Source organism: Nyctereutes procyonoides, unplaced genomic scaffold (assembly GCF_905146905.1).
Source record: "Nyctereutes procyonoides isolate TBG_1078 unplaced genomic scaffold, NYPRO_anot_genome, whole genome shotgun sequence".
Taxonomy (NCBI): Eukaryota; Metazoa; Chordata; class Mammalia; order Carnivora; family Canidae; genus Nyctereutes; species Nyctereutes procyonoides.
Genome location: NW_026575048.1, coordinates 6,348,061 through 6,367,345, shown reverse-complemented (window position 1 = coordinate 6,367,345; position 19,285 = coordinate 6,348,061). Strand labels below are relative to the sequence as shown.

Sequence of the window (19,285 nt, the reverse complement as noted above, 5' to 3'; positions counted from 1 at the left end):
CTGTCTCATCAGGTAGGTGTGTGGGCAAGAGGCAAAGGAAATACTCATGTAACAGGGAACACGGAGCAAGGAGGAAGGTGCCCCCAATCCACCTGTCTGGCCTGCGCTGCCAGCTAGGGCCACTCCCCTGTCCCCTGCTGCAGCAAGGCTCCGAGCTGAGTGTGCTCTGCCCTGGACCACTGGGCCTGACATCTCTCTCTCTTAAACACTGAATATCAGGCTCCATATAACACATGGTAAGAGGTAACAGCCCAGCATCCTGCACCTTCCCTATGACAGTAAGGAGGTTTCCAGCCAATGAGTGTGTGTCTACAAGGTCACCCATGGAAGAGAACTAGGATACACACCAGCCTGTGACACTGGTAATCCATCCTAAAGGTAAGATCCCACCCCACCTCGAGGCCTCACTCTCTCAACAAGGTTTTCCTGGAAGACTGGGGGATGTCCCTCCTACTCCGATTACCCCAGGGAGGAGGGCGCAGGGAGGGAGCAGGCTGTGGAACTCTCCTTCCTAGGGCAGCCTCAGCAGCTGCTGCTGCTGCTGCGAGTCTGGCTGCCAGCTGCCCATGTGCCCAGGAGGCACCAACGCTCCCTGCTCATCAGGGACAGGACTGCTGCTAGGTTGCTCGGGTCCCTGAGAAGATGCCCCCTTCCCCTAGGGACTGGACTTTCCTCCCAGGGCTGACATTATATTTTTGTTTTTGTTTAAGAATAAACCACCAATTTCTAAAATTCAATGCTATCTTCTTTCAGAGACTTACACCTTTGTCAGCATTGCTGCCACTCCTCATCCTCCCCCGCCCTCTCCCCCATCTTTTTCTAAAAGTAGCAGGCCACACTCTTACATGTCCATTGGCCAGTGGGATTTTTTCTGTAAGATCCACACCGTCAGCATACGCCTGGAGTAAACCAAAAATATCTCTTGTTTTGACGGCCTCACAAAGGCTGTGAAGTTTTGCTGCATTGTCCGCGTGCCTCTTCCTCGCGTATTTCCTCTCGATGTACTTGGCAGTTATGTAGTCCTTTCTGGCATTCCTGAAATCAAGCATAATTGCCTTGTAAACGATTAAGGGCCTCTACTCAAACATATCTAACCTTCCATCATCTGTTAACAATTTAAAGAAACCCAGCATATGCCCTCCTTCCAGGAAGTGCTGGCGTATAGGAAGTGAGCCACCGTGTGACCACAGCAGTGCCTACATCCAGTGACACCTGGAGCCCCCCTTTTAAGAAGCGTTGACACTTTCCAGTTTCCATCACAAGAGGCCTCTTGGCCCTGGTGCAGGGTGCCTGGGTCTTACTCAGGAGCCAATGATAGGCAGCTAGGCTAGGCAGAGGGGGAGGCCCTCCTCAGAGGTGAAGACTGTAGCCTCTCAATCGTGGGCACCGTGCCTGGCAGGAAAGAAACACACCACATGTCTGATGCACCAGAGCAAACTATCCGCTCTGTGGTGTATAGTCTGGCCTCCCCACGGCACTGTGTTCAGACCCCACCTTCCCACCCAGCAGGGAATGGCTGTGCCTCCCGGAAGCCCAAAGAAGCAGGGGTTCAACTTCCACCGCCACCACACTGATAGTGTGTCCTGGGACAAGAATTTCATCTCTTGAGGCCTGAAGGTAGGTTTGTGCCGAGTGTGTACAATGTACCCTCATGGAACTGTGAGAAGTACGTGAACTGACATTTGCCGGGCCCTGGAACTAACTGATGAACTTAAAATGTAGAGAGCAAGAAAAATGGTTAGCGGCTGGTCAGAGGATTCTCAGCATCTTACTCCAGTGACCTTAACAAATAACAGCAGAGCAATAAAAGACGCAGACGGGATTTCCGAGAGGCACAGGGAATGCTAAGGTCCCTGTGGCTACCCGGTGAGAAGTGGCGGGGAGCAGCCCAGAAACCCATCAGCTGATGAATGGATAAACAAAATGCTCTCTCCACATAATGGAGAACTCGTCAGCCATAGAAGGAATGAAGTACCGACACAGGCTGCCACATGGACGAGCCCTGAAAATGTTACAGAAAGTCAAAGAAGCCACCCAGACATACAAGGCCACACAGTATGATCCCGCTTACATGGAATGCCTGGAAGGGTTAAATCTGTGGAGATAGAAGGTAGGTTAGCAGGGCTGGGAGGAGAAGGGGGTGCTGGTTAACAGGTGCGGGGTTTTGTTTCGGGGGGATGAACATGTTCTACAATTGCAGTGATGCGGCTCCTGGATAGCTCAGTCCGTGAAGCATCTGAGCTTGGGTCATGCTCAGAGGGTCCTGGGATGGAGCCCCACACTGGGCTCCCTGCTCAGCGGGGAATCTGCTTCTCCCCGTCTCTCCCCAGTGCTCATGCGCATGCGCGCTCTCTCTCTCCCTTTCTCAAATAAAATTTTTAAGTAAAATAAAATAAAATTGTGGTGATGGATGCACACTCTGTGAACATGAATACTGAATTTACATTTAAATGGGTGAACTGTATATGAATTATACTTCATTAAATCTGTTAAAAAAAAAAAGCATGTCAGAGAAAACTAAATTCCACCAATAACACAAAAACTTAACTTTAGCCAGTAGATGAACAGAGACATAAGGAGGGCACTAACAAGATTGATGCCCTTGGTTCTTTTCTGGAAACTATTTTCTGGAAAGTGTGAAGTACCTTGAAATTTCAAAAAGTTGGGGTTGGGGGTGCAGGGGGAAGGAAAAGCTAGGGCCTGGTGGTTGGCTCTGAGAGATGGCACGGCCCAGGGTCTCGGTCAGATGGCTGCTCACACTGGCTCCGCTGCTCCCTGTTGAGGGCACTGCAGACAAGCCCTTCCTGTGACAACACCTGCTCACTGGGCTGTTGCAGGTGACACGAGATAGCACACTTAGAGCATTCTAGAAACACCAGCGTGGAATGAAGGGGCTCATGGTACCAAGTGAAACCTGCTCTGCTCTTCTCAGCTCAGGCACTACTCCTTCCCATCCTGCCACCAGGGCTGTGCCAACCGCATCTGCTATCAGCACCAGTCACGAGTCCCTCAGGTCAACACCCCGGGGCCCGTGCTGCAGCACACCAGGGCTGGAGTGGGCAGGTCAACTCCAGACTCCGAGAAGGTGGCAGGGGCTTCACTCCCCACTGTTGATGACCTAAGACACTCACCACCTGGGTGTTTAGAAAATGCAGAAAGCATGAACTGTGCTAACCAACTTTACATGTGTCACCTCACAAAGGTGTGTTGCCCGTGGGCTTACAGGTCCAGCGAGACGTGCAGTCTCATTTGGTCCTGACAGCAAGGCTATGAGCTTTGTCTCCACCTTACAGAAAAATAAACTGAAGCTTATTAAGGGGACATAAAGGAAACCTGGTGACTCAGTCAATGAAGCATCTGCCTCCAGCTCCGGTCATGATCTCAGGGTCCTGGGATCGAGCCCCGCATCAGGCTCCATGCTCAGCAGGGAGTCTGCTTCTCCCTCTCCATTTGCTCTTGCCCCTGCTCCTTTTCTCTCTCTTCTCTCTCTCTCAAATAAATAAAACCTTAAAAAAAAAGGTATGGGGGACCTAACATTGTTTCCTCCCGCAGCTGGCAAGCTCCCTGAGGTCTCCTGGCACAGCCTGGCACACAGGGAACTACTCAGGGACTCTTTGGGCTTGATGACAGGCCAATCTGACAATGATTCAAATCCTACAGATCTCTTATTATGAGTGGTTGGACTAGATGGCTGTCAAGTTTTAGGGAGTTTCAATAATCCTTGTGGGACGGACAATCACCACTGTGATCTCCCCTGCCTCCTTTGGATGGAGCTGGAGAGATACTGGACCCTTCACTTATTTTTTAATGTATTATTCATCTGCCCAGGGCTCTGCATCCCCAGAAGGTCATTCCTACACAAGTACGGGAACTCACCTGCTTTATGCACCACCACGCTCTATGGTGCTGTGAAGGAAGTTCACCCTGCCAGCGCAATCCCCTCCACACCTTTTTTTTTTTTTTTTTTTTTGGAAAGGCTTAGACTTTTGGAGAAAAGCAGTGAACTTAAAATAACAACACACTTGGCATGTGTTCAAGAGAGGTTTCTTGTACTTGTGAAGGATGGGCCTGTGTAAAGGTTCCTCACAGAGGAGGAACGGTGCTGCCTCCACAAGCAGACATTCATCGGCGGGCTTCCTCTTTTCACCTATTTCTATCTCTCCATCGCGCCACCCAACCCAAATCCAAAATCTGGGGATTCACAGGCCACTAGAGGGGTCTTTGGCTTCCCTTTCAGCAGATTTATCTGCAGATGGTATGTTCTTGTGAGATGTAGCCAGAAACAGTACACTCCTTTTCATTTGCAAGTAAAATACTGGCTTATATAATAAGTAGCCACTGAGCTGAGACTTTATCTTCGACTCCTTGATTGATTAAATATGTATTGAACCACCACAAGTAACATGATGTGGCGGGAAATACAAAAATTAGAAAGATACAATTTATTAAAGAAATATGTGTCAATACTTTATAAAGTCGGATAAAAGGGTTTTTTTTTTTTAGATTTATTTGATGGGGGGTTATGGGGAGAGAGCATATGCAGGAGTGCAAGAGCTGGGCAGGGAGGGGCAGAGGGAAAGGAAGAGGGAGAAGCTGACTCCCCACTGAGCAGGGAGCCCCATGATGAAAGGTTTTAAAACTGAGCCCAATGCTACAGAAGCACAGAGCCCAGCAGTTAATTTCACCTGAGCAGGTATGAAAGTAGGTGGCATCTTGCTATCACACTGGCCCTCATTCTGGGGGGAAAGAGAGAGAGCGCTAAACTTCCTTTTGATTTGTGCCAAGGTTGGGGGGGGTGGTCTCAATGTAGACAGAACATTCATATTGAAGGATTCAAAGCAGACAGTGATCATTTTTTAAGAATCATCTGGCCCTAGAATAAACAAATTCCTTACTTTTATAAAGCACCCCTGGTATTGGATGAAATTATCATATGCTTTAATCAACATTGATCATTATTATAGCATTTCAGGACACTGGTACCTTCTTTTTAAGCATAGATATCAATTAGACTATAAATAAATATGCCACACTGGACTATGAAATTTCCTTTACTAAACAGGATCATCTAGCTATCCTAGGAAGAGCTGGCTCACCTCTGGGTAACTCTAATGAAAACCTAAATTGAGAGGACGCTAATTTTGAGGGGTATGTGGGATCGCTGTGTAGCACTTACGTTGCCTCTACTGCCCACACCCATGGTGAACAGAGCTGCCAACACCACCTAAGTATGTGTCACCTCACCATCCCACTGATAATCATTCCAATGGCGCTTTGAGCAGGGAAGTGTGATCTCCTGCTTATATCAGAGGAGAAGGCTCAGAGAAGCCAGCAAGCCTGCCCAGGTCCCACCACTGGGCTAGGGCTGGATTTCTACATCTCATACTGTCTCTCCAGGTCTGGGTAAGAATACAGATTTGGAACTCAAGTCTTTATCCAGAAAGGACAATAACTTAGGCTCACACCTGGTACCCAATCTCATGGAAATGCTACAGCACAAACATTCGCTCTAGGAGTCCAACATGAATCAGCTCTAATCCAACACCAACCAAAGGGTCATCTCAGATATCTGATACATGACAGGGTGTATAATGGCCACAGGCTGTGTTCATGCCCTTAGATGTCTAGGCTATCTTACTGCATTAAGTTACCCATCCCAATGCAGAAGAACACAGATACTATGATCCCAGCTTCCCAAAGGCACGTCCCAACACATTGGTTACAAACACTGAAGTCCTCAGCTTTTGCTATGAGCCTGTGTGCTGCCGATTTGGGAAAGCTCTCTCCAAGCACAGTGCACTGTTCCTCACCCAATGTCTTTTAGGAGGACCTGTGCCATCCATTCCCTCTCAAGCTACTCCAAGGGCAATGCTGTCTCTGTAAATGGATTTCTCTACTCTCTCTTCTCACATTTTCCTCATTTCTTCCTCTCCTGCTGGAAACACTTGGATCCAGACTCACCACTCCAACGCAGGTGCTGTGTCTCTACTGGCCTACAGACACCCCCCTTCCTTCCATGTGCTTCACTCTGCCTCAAAACATAGCAGTAACCACCCCCAACCGTTTGGAGCAGACAGGCCATCCACTGCCCTGACCTGCTATTCTCCCATCCATCTTTCACTCTCAGTGACCAGTGTGATCTCAGTGATTATGCTCTGTTTGAGAAGACTGGCAGGAAAATATCCTGTTATAAGGTCTGCTCATGGGGCCAGTGGGATGCATGATGAGGCACAAAACCTCCTCGGTCAGGTTTTGTGTCAACAGTAAAACAAAAACAAAAAATTTTTGTTGAAGAAACCATACTCCACATTTGAAAGTACCCTGAGAAAGAAAAGGATACATACTCATGTATCTATGACAACTGACCCTCCCAGTGGATGAGCAGTTATGCAGAGGAAATGGGCAGAGAGAACTCCCCTGAGGCAGAAGGTGAGGGGGCACCCACACACCGCCAGCAAAGGTGACAACTCGCCACTCCTCCTTTGTAGACACAGAGCATCAGCCAACACTGTCTTCCTGTGGTTTCTTTCTAAGAAGAAGCCACACCAAATTTTCATTTGGATATCCAAAAAGGTGACTTACCAAAAAAACCCAGGCTGATTTATTCCCTAAAGAAGCAACTACTGAGATACCCCAAGCTTGTTTTTCTCCTCTGTCTCGGGGCTTGGGTACAAGGCCAACCTTTGCTCAGAAAATGGAACAGCCAGTTCCATACTTACATGTCGCTGCCCGGGTTGGGTTTGACGGAGTCCTCAGCTGGAAGGCAATACTCCATAATCTCATTAAAGCCTGCATTCCCAATATTCTTGGCAAGCTGCAAAAACAGAAGTCTATTTCAGGGTACTCAATTATTAATCCATTCCACTGTTACACACTACTCAGGCACTGATGATTTATTTAATAGCCACTAAGAAATAGAGCAATAAAGTGGCTTGCCTTTAATAAAGATGGACAAACCCCAAAGGTACCCATAAACTTGAGGTAAGAAGCAGCACATCTATCACAGACAAATGTTCTCATAAAATGTCCCCTGGATAGAGCACCCAGATGGACAGGAAGAAGCAGTAACTTGGTCCAAGGAGAGTGTCCATCCTTACCCACCCCCAAAAAAACTCATGCTCCAGTTGAAATGGCCCAAACAAAATCGATTTACACCAGCGAGGAGGTGTCTCTGATAGAGTCAAGAGGGTACTGGGCCAGGAAGCTAAGACTTGGGTTCAAATTATGGTTTAACTCCCTGATTTTGTGACCACACACAAGTCAGTTTACCTGGGTTTCAATTTTTCATTGGTAAAATGGGGATGATACCTGACTTGTTAGGTTGTAATAATAATAATAATAATAATGATAATAATAATAATAATACATTTGGACAATTTAGGTGAACGCATTCTATACAATGAAACACTAAAAATGTATTTGTTCCAAATGTAAGTAAGGTCCTCCCTTCAATAATTCACTTTCTTATTTGTTAAAAATTAAATGAACACATCTTAGTTAACGCTGATTGGATACTAGGCAGTACACTCGGTGCAGCAGGCAGGAAGACAGACGTCAGTTTGTCTTAGTCTAGCTACCCTGACAATATGGCAACCGGCACTCTCTTGAACGGATCACAAACTCCTACTAGTGACCAGGAGCTCCTTGAAAGCAGGGGTTTAATAATCTTATTCCAGCTCCCAGTCCAGCACCTGACAGGGATTAGCTTCTTCAGTGTTTAATGAAATAAATCCGGTGGAGGGGGGCACCTCACACAGGGCTTTGGAGAGAAGAGACATTTTAACTTCATGTTGAAAATGGCAGAGTGGAGAGCAGGGGGCCTCTGCTGTTTCTACTCTCGATGAATGATGTGGACACAGGGCCACCAGGAGGAGGTCCTGGGAGATACGGTTGCTGCTTGTGCAGCCCCTTTTCTCCCCAGAGGGAGCTATCTGAAGAAACAGCCAAAGGGATCTGAGTTAAGGTAAGGTCGAACTTTCTGGTGGCAAGTAACATCAAACAGTGAAACAGGATTGTGAGGGATGCAGAAGGACAGGGGACACGTGTCAGCTTATTAACTGTATGATGAGGCTTCCTAATTTTGTTGTCCTTAGTTAAATGAACAGAGCATCTCAGATGGCCCAAAGCACCAAGCACTAACCAACCCCACTTGGGCCCCCATCCTGGCCTGATGGCCTCAGGCCACTGTCAGGTGACAAAACCCCAGGGCCTCACTGCGGTTTCCCCAAGAATAAGGCTGATGGTCAACCATGTCGGGTGACAGATCCAGAGCTGAACCTTGGTATCAGATCTGTTTAGAGCCAGGCATGCTCTAATGATGCCATCTTTCAATATAATGTGGACACCGTCCCCTAGCCAAGCACAGCCGTTTTCAGAGGGTAAGTAACAGAACAAACCACAGCACCCCTCTGTGAGTGAGGGGCCCACATGCCTCTGAGTCTGGTACGCAGATGGGAGGGGGGCGTGAGGAGGAGACTTCCCCAGGAATCGGAAAGCTGCTTCCCTTCTGCTTGGACTTGGCTGGTTTACCAGGGGACAGCTGGTCCAGGGAGCCACCACATCCGTGCGTCACACTTATCCAATGCAGAGAAATGTGCCGCCTGACAGTTTTGCCAAGTTCCAGTGAATGTTTCAGCCTGCAGAGAACTTCTTTAGAATCATCAACAAAAGCAAAGCATTTGCAGATGGAGGCTGCAGGGTCATGTTAAGAAAACGTGGGTCCCATGCAGGCCAAGTGGGCAGGAGCCAAGGAAGCAGGATGGCTGGTGTTAAGCAGGCCCCAACACACACATCCTCCATTCCCAGAGGACTTTGAGGGCTGTGCTGAAGCAGACACGGGGCCAGATCAGATCCAGGAGCGTCTGGGGCATTTTAAGTGCTATATCACTCAGCAAAGCCAATGCCAGCCCTGGGTCAGTGTGCAAATGCACAGTGAGTTCTCAGGAATGCTAGGCACTGAGCATGAGACAGGACCCTGCTTAGAGAGAGAGCTCAGTCTAACGAGATGGACATGAATAAAAAGAGATGCATGGTGATGAGGGCTGGGAAAGGAGCCTGTACTGGGTACTACGAGTATGGACACGGCAGGTGTACACCAGCAGGGCAGCTGCTTGGCCAAGATGCCCACTTTATCTCACCTGCCTTACATGGAAGCCTGTGTGTCTCTCTCTCTCACTGTATGGAAGCACCTGAGCACAAGAACCAGGAGTCCCACATTTCTGGAGATCTGTAGCACCTACCTGTGCAGGGTCCACAGAATCACAGAGAGGGCTTGAATTTTACTCAGAAATTGTTTTAGAGTCTGGGGTGAGGATGGGGAAATCTCCTGCCCGTCTTCATGTTTCCAGGTGGAGGCATATCTACTATTGCGACATTCTTCTCTGTTTCTGCACCACCCCCCAAGGGGAGGAGTGGGCAAATGAGAGAAAGAACTTCTCTGAGACAGGGTCTCAGCCCCACTGTACCTATAGGATGCCATCCTAGGGGCAATGGGCTCCTCCTGCCCAAGCCTGAGACTTTTTTTTTTAAGTATTTTCTTTATTATTATTATTTTTTTTATTTTTTTATTTATTTATGATAGTCACAGAGAGAGAGAGAGAGGCAGAGACACAGGCAGAGGGAGAAGCAGGCTCCATGCACCGGGAGCCCGATGTGGGATTCGATCCCGGGTCTCCAGGATCGCGCCCTGGGCCAAAGGCAGGCGCCAAACCGCTGCGCCACCCAGGGATCCCCCAAGCCTGAGACTTTACCAAACTTGTGAACCTTGTCAACTAATCTGGCTTTTCTCAGTAACAAAGCAGATTTTTGATCTCTCAACTGGTTCCATATCCATGCAGGGAAATGGAATGTTATTTACTGGGCCACTCACATCCCAGAAGGGTGGAAGGCTAGAGAGCATGACAATGTACAAATGGGTTAAGGCCCAGGGAAGGGAAGGCACTGGACCCCAGCAGGCCAAGCTAAGAATGCAGTGAGCTCTAAATTTTTTACCTCCAAAAGAGGGAGCACCAAAAAAAAAAAAAAAAAAAAAAGGATACTCTGGGGAACACGGAAATTGTATATTCATTAAAAAAAAAATTATATTTTCATCCAAGGCTTTAAACATTCTATTTTGACATATTTTACGAAGTATATATATTATATATATATATATATATATTATATATATACTTCTCAGTAATACTGCTGTAGTTAGAAATTGTTTTATATATATGTAAGTATGTTTTGGTGTTCAACTTTTTTTTGGTGTTTACTTTTTTTTTTAAGTAATCTTTACAACACCGGGCTCAAACTCAAGACCCCGAGATCAAGAGTGGTAAACTCTTCCAATGGAGTCAGCTAGCCGCCCCTCAATCTCTTTCTGATAGAGTTTGTGGCTGAGAAAAAGTTCAAGAGATATAATTTAAATAGAACAGAACACAGGCTCTGGGGTATGATGGTCCAGAGTGTAATACCTGGCTTCACCGCTCCAGCCCCTTTTTATAAGACAGTGTTCTTGCTTAGGTTAGACACAGAGCACCTAGGACAAGGCCTGAGTGTAACAGGTGCTCACTAAGCGGTGGCTGGTACCACGCCTCTTGCTGCCTTCAGCTTCCTAGGAGTGGCTTTAACTTAATCCCAGGTGAAACAGCGCTTCCAGCTGTAAGGAAGCTCTTGTCTCTGCAGGCCTCCATCACTGGGCTCTCCTTCAGACCTGGCCGTCAGCCGACCTGCTCTATGCTAGACAGCTTGTTAGCTTATTAACAATGTCTCTAGAGGAGAGGCAGGACAAAGTTAGGTAACACAGGCCAGAGCCAGCAGTATGTGCACCTAAGGTGCGTGACCCTGCACTTCAATTTGATGGAAAAGATTTTTAAATTACTGACTCAACATCAAGTTCATAATTCCAAATTTCCCTTTATTAATTTCATGCCAAATGGTGGTGTCAAATTGATCATAGGCTACAGGGACCCTAGTACCACTGGTGCTGTTTTACATGTGAACTAAAATCAATGCTGAAATGATGATCTATGTTAGGGAGGAAACTTATCTTTCTAAAATCTTTGTTCAGGACGATTTCTGAAAGCAGGTTTGCTTTAAAATCTAAAGATATCTAGCAGTACGTGCTAGAGTACCAGTTCAAAGGGCATGACTTCCCTTCATGTACCTGGTTTCTTTCTGCTGAATGAGATGATTTCTAAAAGCAGGTGGAGGGAAGAAAAGATGACTGCTACCCGGCCACCTTCATGAATGCCGCTGAAACCCATTCAGTTAATAAAAATATTAGAAATCAAACATGCTTTGAAACCAAAATAAGAAAGGAAATAGTGAAACTGCCACCACGGCATACCATCCAAGAGAACTGTGTGCAAACCTGAGACCAGAAAATAATTTACGAGCTTAAGCAAAAAGCTTTTTATCACGAAGAAGGAGGCCATATGGGAGGACAGGAGTGACATTCTATGTGACGAGCGTCTGTCTGTTTAGAAGCACCATGCCAGCCAAGAATGAAAATCCCTGCTTGTCACAGCATACCATCCTGAGATGTGATTTTCCTCAAGGACAGAGAATGTCTGAGCCCATAAAGTAATTTGGCCCAGGCTGCTCCCATGGAGACACTGGAAGGTTACTTTCCAGTTCACCCTCTTAACAGGGTGTGGAGAAGTTTCCTCAACATCTGCTGTGCAAGAGCACATACCATCGGGAACAACTCAACCAAACAGCCTGACGTCACTGCTCTGCGCATCCTACAGGTTCATTCGTGCAGCAGACGAGCACACTGGAATCTTCCTGCGGATTCTCTCTCTCTCTCTCTCTCTCTCTCTCTCTCTCTCTCTCTCTCTCACACACACACACACACACACACACACACACACACACACACACACTAGGACACGGGGATTATTCTTCCAAAAGGATTTAAAGTCATCTTGGAGTAGGGAATAAGGAGAGCTAATCCTTTACAGTTCTTACTATGTTCCAGACATAATTCTAGACACACACAGAGAGACATCTATGTGTCAAGGCTTCAGGAGAGCCTCTGTTCAAGCATCCAACTGTCTAAGCAGAACAAAAGAACTGGGATGCCTTAAAAAGGCTTGAACTTCTAGGGATGCCTGGGCGGCTCAGTCTTGGTTAAAAGTCTGATTCTTGATTTTGGCTCAGGCTATGATCTTGGGGTCATGAGACTGAGCCCTGCCTTTGGCTCTACATTCAGTGCAGAGTCTGGCCGTCTCTCTCCCTCTGTTCCTGCCCTCACTCATGTGTGTGTGCACACTCATTCTCTCTCAAATAAATAAATAAATAAAGGAGTGTCTGGGTGGTTCAGTCCATTGAGTGTCCAACTCTTGATTTTGGCTCAGGTTGTGATGTCAGGGTCCTGGGATCGTACCCATGTTGGGCTCCGGGCTGTGCATGGAGTCTGCGTGAGATTCTCTCTCTCTCCCTGCCCTCTTCCCCGCTTAAGCTCAAATAAACTTTAAAAAATACATAAATCTTTTTTAAAAAGGGTTGAACTCATGTTTTACAAATGAATCCTAACCCCTGACACACACTGTCCACACAGTGCTTGACCGAACAGCTGAGCAGTGAGGGTTCTGGACAGGATGTCAGGCCGTCATCCTGGCACCCAGTGGGTGGGGGTAGGGAGATGCCCACCGTCCATGAGCATGAACCACATGACCACACAGGCAGGGTTGAGGGGGAAGCAGGGGATGGGAGTGAACCTCACAAGATTTGGGGCCCTTTTTCCCTCTATTTTTCTGTAACCACTGAGGAAGAGACAGACAACGGAGAGTCTGGAACTCCAGCACAGGTCAGGTTCTGGAAATACCTGCAGGTATTAAATGAGCAGGCTCTGCCTGACAGCTCCATCAGGGCTGACAGCTGGCCAACTGTTAAACTACTGTGAGCATGCGTAGACAGAGGCTCTGGGAGATAGAGACCAAGATTCTAACTTAGCATCAGAATCCATCTCATCATTTCACTGAGATGTAGACATCTTCCCTCTACCTTCCTTGGCCTTTTCCTGTTTAGTAGGCAAGAGTCTCATAAAGACCATGTTTAGGTTTTGAGACCTATTTAAGCAGGTATAACAGATGTTCTGGGGTCAAGCTCCTACCGGCTCATGAGAGTCATTAGTAAAATTACATTATATGAACTCACAATTACACAAATTGTATTAAAAACGAATAGTCAAAACTCATCACTTCCTAATCATTTTACTACTCTGTTTCTGAAGTCACGGACAATCACCATTTGTGAGGTGAGCTCATTGTAGAACAGGGTGTGTTTACCCAGCACCTCTTTCTTACCACAGAGTTGGTAACTCACACTGGTTACTGATGATGGCAAAGATTTGACAAAAAGGCCACGGTGAGATCATGACATCATGCAGAAAAGCTGTTAAACATTTGATGGGGAAGGGTACAGGGATGGGGATGGCAGATGGGGGAAGAGGAGTGACAGCAGTGAATGCTCACATGCTCACTACACAGGCACACAAGCCACAACAAAGGCCAGTTATGGCCTGGGCTCCTCAGAGGTTAAGTGCAAGCTCCGGAATCAGATGAAAGGGTCCTGTCCCAGATCTGGCACTTTATAACTATATAGCCTTGGGCACATGAAAATATTCTAAGCCTCAGTTCCTCCTTTGTAAAGTGGGGATAAATACCAAGGTCATTGGGTTGTTGTGAAGGGGAAATGAGCCAATATATACCAAGTGCTCTGGGAAGTACCTCATACAAAATAAGCAATTATTATTTCACCAGAAGTCACTTAACATTGCCCACTGTTTTGAGAAAACCAGTAGGACAGTACAGTAACTGCCTTAGTTTACCAGTGCTTTCTGAGAATTTGTGTTTCTCTGAAAATATACTGTGGGAATCTCAAATTTATGCCATCACCAGCTTCCCAGGATTCCACTTGTACACAGATGGCTCTAAGACACAGGAGGAATGTACCACGACATTAACGATAACCACACTGACTATCCAAGAATACACTGCTTGAGTCTTGCCAAGTCCAGCTTAGTTTTAAACTTTAAGTCATCAAGAATATTACTAACCGGGAGACCAGAATTCACTCTAGTTTCTCCCAACTTTGTCTTTCAAGATCATAAAGGAATTCTTTGGAAAGACTGGAAGGATTTGACAAGATAGTTCAAAATGCATTGTGAGCTCAGACATGCTGGTTCTAGAGCAGTCATCAAGAAAATTTATGGCCCCTTGAGAGGTTATACTGACCACAATAATTGATTTTCTGTCAAGACTATTGCACTTTTCATTACAATCAACAGCAATCTGTAACCACTTAATGTTCACTGTCCAACGCCCAGCTACACCTAGAATTTCTAACACTGCTTCCTACCAGCAATTGCAAATTTTGAAAACAGTTCACAAAAGCTTCCTTTTAGGTGGCCCCAAAACACCTAGCCTTTCCCTCAGTGGGGCCGGTCTCAATACACTGGATGCTACTTCACAGAAAATGCTTCAACCTCTCAGTCTTAATGGACATCACACTGCACAGCTTCTGTGTTCTCACTGAACCAAGAATGAAAACCTTCCTTAGAAACAAAGGCAGTGAAAGCAAAGACCCCCAAAGGGTAATAGTAAGGGGGCAGGGAAAAGTACACTAGAGGCTTGAGCCAAATGGTGACCACAGACTTGGCAGGAATCTGCAGGTGACTTGGGGGGAATGAGTCCTTGATTATCTCTGGGCTTTGCGTTCCGTGTGCGGCAAAGGAATGAATGAAGTAAGCTCGACAGTGCCACCATCCTAGTCCACGGTCTCCCAATAGTCTCAGCCCTCCTTTTAATCACTTCACTTAATTCATTTAAGAATAAAGTTTTACAACAAAAAGTGCCCTCAACTACTAGTAGCTAAGAAGGAGGAATCATCACTGAGGTTCTAATTGGCCAAATCCATCTGGCAAAAATCAACAACCATCAGCTCAGTGGAATTTCAAGAAGACAAAATGGATTTGAATGCCAAAATAAAAACTTGGTTTTTAGCTTATTCATTTCCATTTCAAAATCAAGGACTTGAGAGTTACCAGCAGCTCAGATGTTCCTAAGACATCTAATGTGAGGGACTGCATCCGGGAATAGTGAACCCCGAGCTCCCGGTGGATTCCAGAACACTCAATGCAGGTCAGGATGCCCAAATTGGTGGAAAGCCATGTAGGATCTGCCAAAGAGAACAGGGAAAATTGGAGCTTACAGTAAGTAGAGGGCCGGGGTCACAACGTTTTTCCTGGAGTTACTGCATGTGGAGTTTTGAGCATGAGCATTTTCTCAATCCTTAACACAGCTGGAGCTCTCATTCATCATTCATTCGCAATAGCACCGGTTTACGCACAATACACACACATGCACGTGTCTGCTCCCCCTCCTCATTCCATCCCTCCATTTATTTACTCATTACCCACCCTTCCATTCATTAAGAACTCCCAAGTGACAGGTGCTGTGTCCAAGAATAAACAGGCCACAGAGCCCTCTAGTGAGCATAGGCTTTTGAGGGCTGTCCTGAACAGAGACCACACAGGTCGCCAACCTTGGTCAGACCAGCAAAGGGGCAAGAAAACCCCCCCAGTCTAGTGCTGTCTATATGGGGATGCCTGGGTGGCTCAGTGGTTGAGTGTCTGCCTTTGGCTCAGGGCATGATCCCAGAGTCCCGGGATCAAGTCCCAAGTCAGGCTCCCTGCAAGGATCCTGCTTCTCCCTCTGCCTATGTCTCTGCCTCTCTTTCTGTGTCTTTCATGAATAAATCAATAAATAAATCTTAAGGAAAAAAAAAAAACACGTCTCTATGTTCACCAAATGCTAATGGTAATGATGGAGAACACATACTATGTGCTGATGCCATACTCTGTGCTCAGCACTTTGGGAGCAGCAGTGATAGTTCTGTATCACAAGAGCCTCAGAAATTACAGATACTGATATATAATACTTCATTTTGCACAGACAAGGGTGCCAGCAGGTGAACAGGACAGGTGTCTTCACAGTGCAGAAAGGAGAAGGGCCTTGCTCAAGGGGGTGGAGAACCAGACCACAGCTCTGCCTGGGCCGAGGCCCAACATCATCTGGCACTGTGTCACCGTGCTTCTCAGAGCAGTTATCTACTCACTGAGGCATCCTACTATGTGTGGGCCACACAGCAGACACTCCAGAAGTGCCTGATGTATAGGTGCTAGATTGACTAAAAAGGAGGCATTCAAAATAAAATCTACTCGAGCACATAATCACAGCCCTTATTAGGTACCATTCTCTTTAGAACTGCCTGCTGCCTTTAGAAACTCACGGCAGGCAAATGTGTAACCTGGGTCCCTAGATGATTGTCAAGTTCTTTTTTTAAATGTTCAAGTTACAAAAAACGTTATCCATTCCGAAATACTTCTGGGCATCTGCATTTTCACATCTATCGTATTGGCTGATTCATGCTCTTGGCAGGTATGAGTGCGTTTTGACTACTTTATACCAAGTGTCACATCACCCATCTTGTCTCAGCATTTGCAAACAGAAATGTCCATAGCTTTGACTTCTTTCTGGAAGCATTTTAAAAGTCCAAGTGCTGCACCATCCTTCTCTTTTCTTAAGAAAAAGCATGATTCACTACTTATCACTCCCTCATCTCCTGCCAACAGGTCATTTTTAGTGGGTCTGAGACTCTGAGGCAGTTCCTCAAATTACCCCCAGATATACAGCCTTTGGGGCAACATGAAACACCCAGCAATTCTCAACTGCCCACGCTGTTTTTGTTGTTTGTTTCTTGTAAGAATGGTCAGAAAATTAGAAGAATGAAAACGGTAACTGACCATTCTACCATCTTTCTCATTTTGTAAATGCCCAGAAGCAGCTTTTCCAAAGCTCCCGACCTCCCAGCACCATTTCATCTTAATCAGAAGAAAGCCACTCTTAAGCTTTTAAAATACCAGCGATTAAAATCTACAATGTTACTCTATGTCGATTAAAAAATGAAGACCCTGAGAGGCTTCATGAAAAGGCAGAAATAAACCTCTCATTTCACAGAACGTGGCACCTGGGAGGGACCCGAAAACCCTCTGGGCCAGTTCCTTCATTTTCCATACAGGAAAACCCACACTTAAGAAAGACAATGGCTCTCCCAGCATCACAGGCTAGACAGTGGCTTAGAGTCTACAAAGTAGCACAAAGGGAGGATGGGGTAAATCCCGGGAAAAGCCACCCCTACAGCTGATACAATGAACACATGACCTTGGTTTCAGCCACCTTCTGTGCTTCCGTTTTCATTTCTCAAAAAGCTTTAAATCTTTTCAGCTCCATGGGCCTGTTCGAGGCCCAGAGGCAGGTGTCTTCCCACCCTCCTCCCACGCAGTCTGCACACAGCCCAGTATGCAGCTGCGACTGCAGGGCAGCCCTGGGTCTGCAGCACAAGGGAAAATTGGTGACTGGACTCTGAATTGGAATGAGATGTGACTGTCCAAGAGCAGTGGGGGCGGGGAGGGAGGGGGTGTCACCTGGCGCCCCACAGTCGCAACACACGTCATTGCCCGTCATCTTCTGCACTTCGGAGATGATCTCCTTTGTCAGTTCTTGGACTATGTTATTTTCCCCGGTATTGTCATCCCCCTTAAATGCATTGTTTAAAGCTTCTTCTTTGCTGTTCTGCAGCACAGACATCCAACTAGAAAAATCAGAGATGTTGTGTTAAATCCCCAAGGGCTGCAGGATCCCGGCCCCCAGGCCCACCTCCCAAGTAACTTACATTTGACATTCCTGCTCATCCTCCGCCTGGAAATGGTACGTCCTGTCATCTGCATGGCAAGAGGAGTTTTGTCACTTGTGAGGCCGTGCAGTAATCTGCACACAATTCCCGCAGAAAGTGGTTTATAATTAACCTCAGGGAATAATCTCAACTCTCTGCTGGAAATGAACGATCTGTGGATCACTGGGCCCTCTCTCATGTCCTTCCCGTACCTTGCTTGCCCTTGCTCAGAGACTGGCTTTGATATCCAAATTCACAAATCTGCCGTCTCCCATCCCAGTTTATAAAAGACACGAGGCTTCCCCAAACTGAAGCTATCCTGTGATGGAAACCATCATCATCTTTTCAAAAGCTTTGTTTTTTTAACTGGCTACAAAGTTGGGCCCCCAAAAGTAATTGCTACAGCCCTTTGAATAAAAAAAGCCTTTTCCAAATGAATATCTTAGAAGTTTTCTGGCCTTTTTAGAAAAAGATGAGACATTCTAACAGGCTGTGGAGGTGCTGTATTTATAGAACAAAGCAGAACAGCCAAGTGATGATGGGACACAAGCTGTATGCTCACACACAACCTGTGTGCAAACACAGCAACGACTACAAAGCCTGTGCCAGACTGCTGACCCCTGTGTGCAAAGCCAAGACGAGGGGCATGGGATGTGCTATTCTCACCAAAAACACAGAAGCTTGGTCCAATTGTGGGAAAACATCAGGGAAACCCAAGTTGAGAGGCACTGAACCAAAAAACTGATTAATCTTTTTCAAAACAAGTATCAAGGTCATGGAAGATGAGGTGAGGCTCTGGTATTGCTACAGCCTGTAGCATACAAAGATAAAGTAAAAACCAACCACAGGATCCTGCAGGGAGTCCCAGAGCGCCAGGGGAAACGCTGATATAATCTGAGTAAGAATCTTAGTGAACATCATCAATGTTAATTTCCAGGTTTTGAAAGCAGTACACATGGTTGGTACCATGTACTACTAGACAAGTCATGGTGGGGAGCAGATATTCAGAAATCCTGTCTATACTCAGTGTAAACTAAAGCCAAAAAGGAAATTAAATTTAAAACCAAACAGAATAAAGGGAGGACACCCAACTTCTCCAGACAGCAGAGCAGTGACTGTCCTTGGGGACACACAAAACCCTCCGTGCCTCTCTGAATAAGCTCACACATCATCTTCCAGCAGTGGTCTTTATGCCCCCGGAAGCACGCTGGTCCTGAGAGCGGTTCCTGGTGAGCTGGCTGGAGGGACACCTAGGTCCAGTCCAGGGAGGGTGGGTAAGTGACAAAGGTCAAACGCAGCCAGCAGCAGAGGAGTAAGGTTTCCGACTCATGGTCCCACATGCTTCTTCCCATCCTGACACTTGGGGGATTATAACTACACCCTTGCTACACTCCACCCTGTTACCGCAGAGAGGAATGGGACTTAAGAACAGTTTCAAGTTCAGAAAAATGAACCGAATTACACGATTCAGATGTTAGAGGCTGAGCCATGCTGAACTACCAGTGCTGAAAAAAGGGGAACACTGCCCTTTCCCAGCTCCCACCTTCTGCCCTGACTTTTAAGG

At 46.5% G+C, this 19,285-nt stretch overlaps 1 protein-coding gene across 6 annotated transcripts in view; it reads right to left on the bottom strand.

Annotated features, from left to right (window-relative positions):
- Positions 1-19,285, bottom strand: part of ASAP2 (ArfGAP with SH3 domain, ankyrin repeat and PH domain 2) — a 173,025-nt gene that overhangs the window by 21,319 nt on the left and 132,421 nt on the right. For all 6 annotated transcript variants that reach the window (XM_055326998.1, XM_055326999.1, XM_055327001.1 and 3 more), the window contains 5 exons: positions 17,722-17,770; positions 17,474-17,640; positions 15,032-15,165; positions 6,720-6,814; positions 846-1,035 (listed from right to left, as the gene is read on the bottom strand). In XM_055326998.1, coding sequence (XP_055182973.1) covers positions 846-1,035; positions 6,720-6,814; positions 15,032-15,165; positions 17,474-17,640; positions 17,722-17,770 — 635 coding nt within the window. The remainder of the gene's footprint in view (positions 1-845; positions 1,036-6,719; positions 6,815-15,031; positions 15,166-17,473; positions 17,641-17,721; positions 17,771-19,285) is intronic.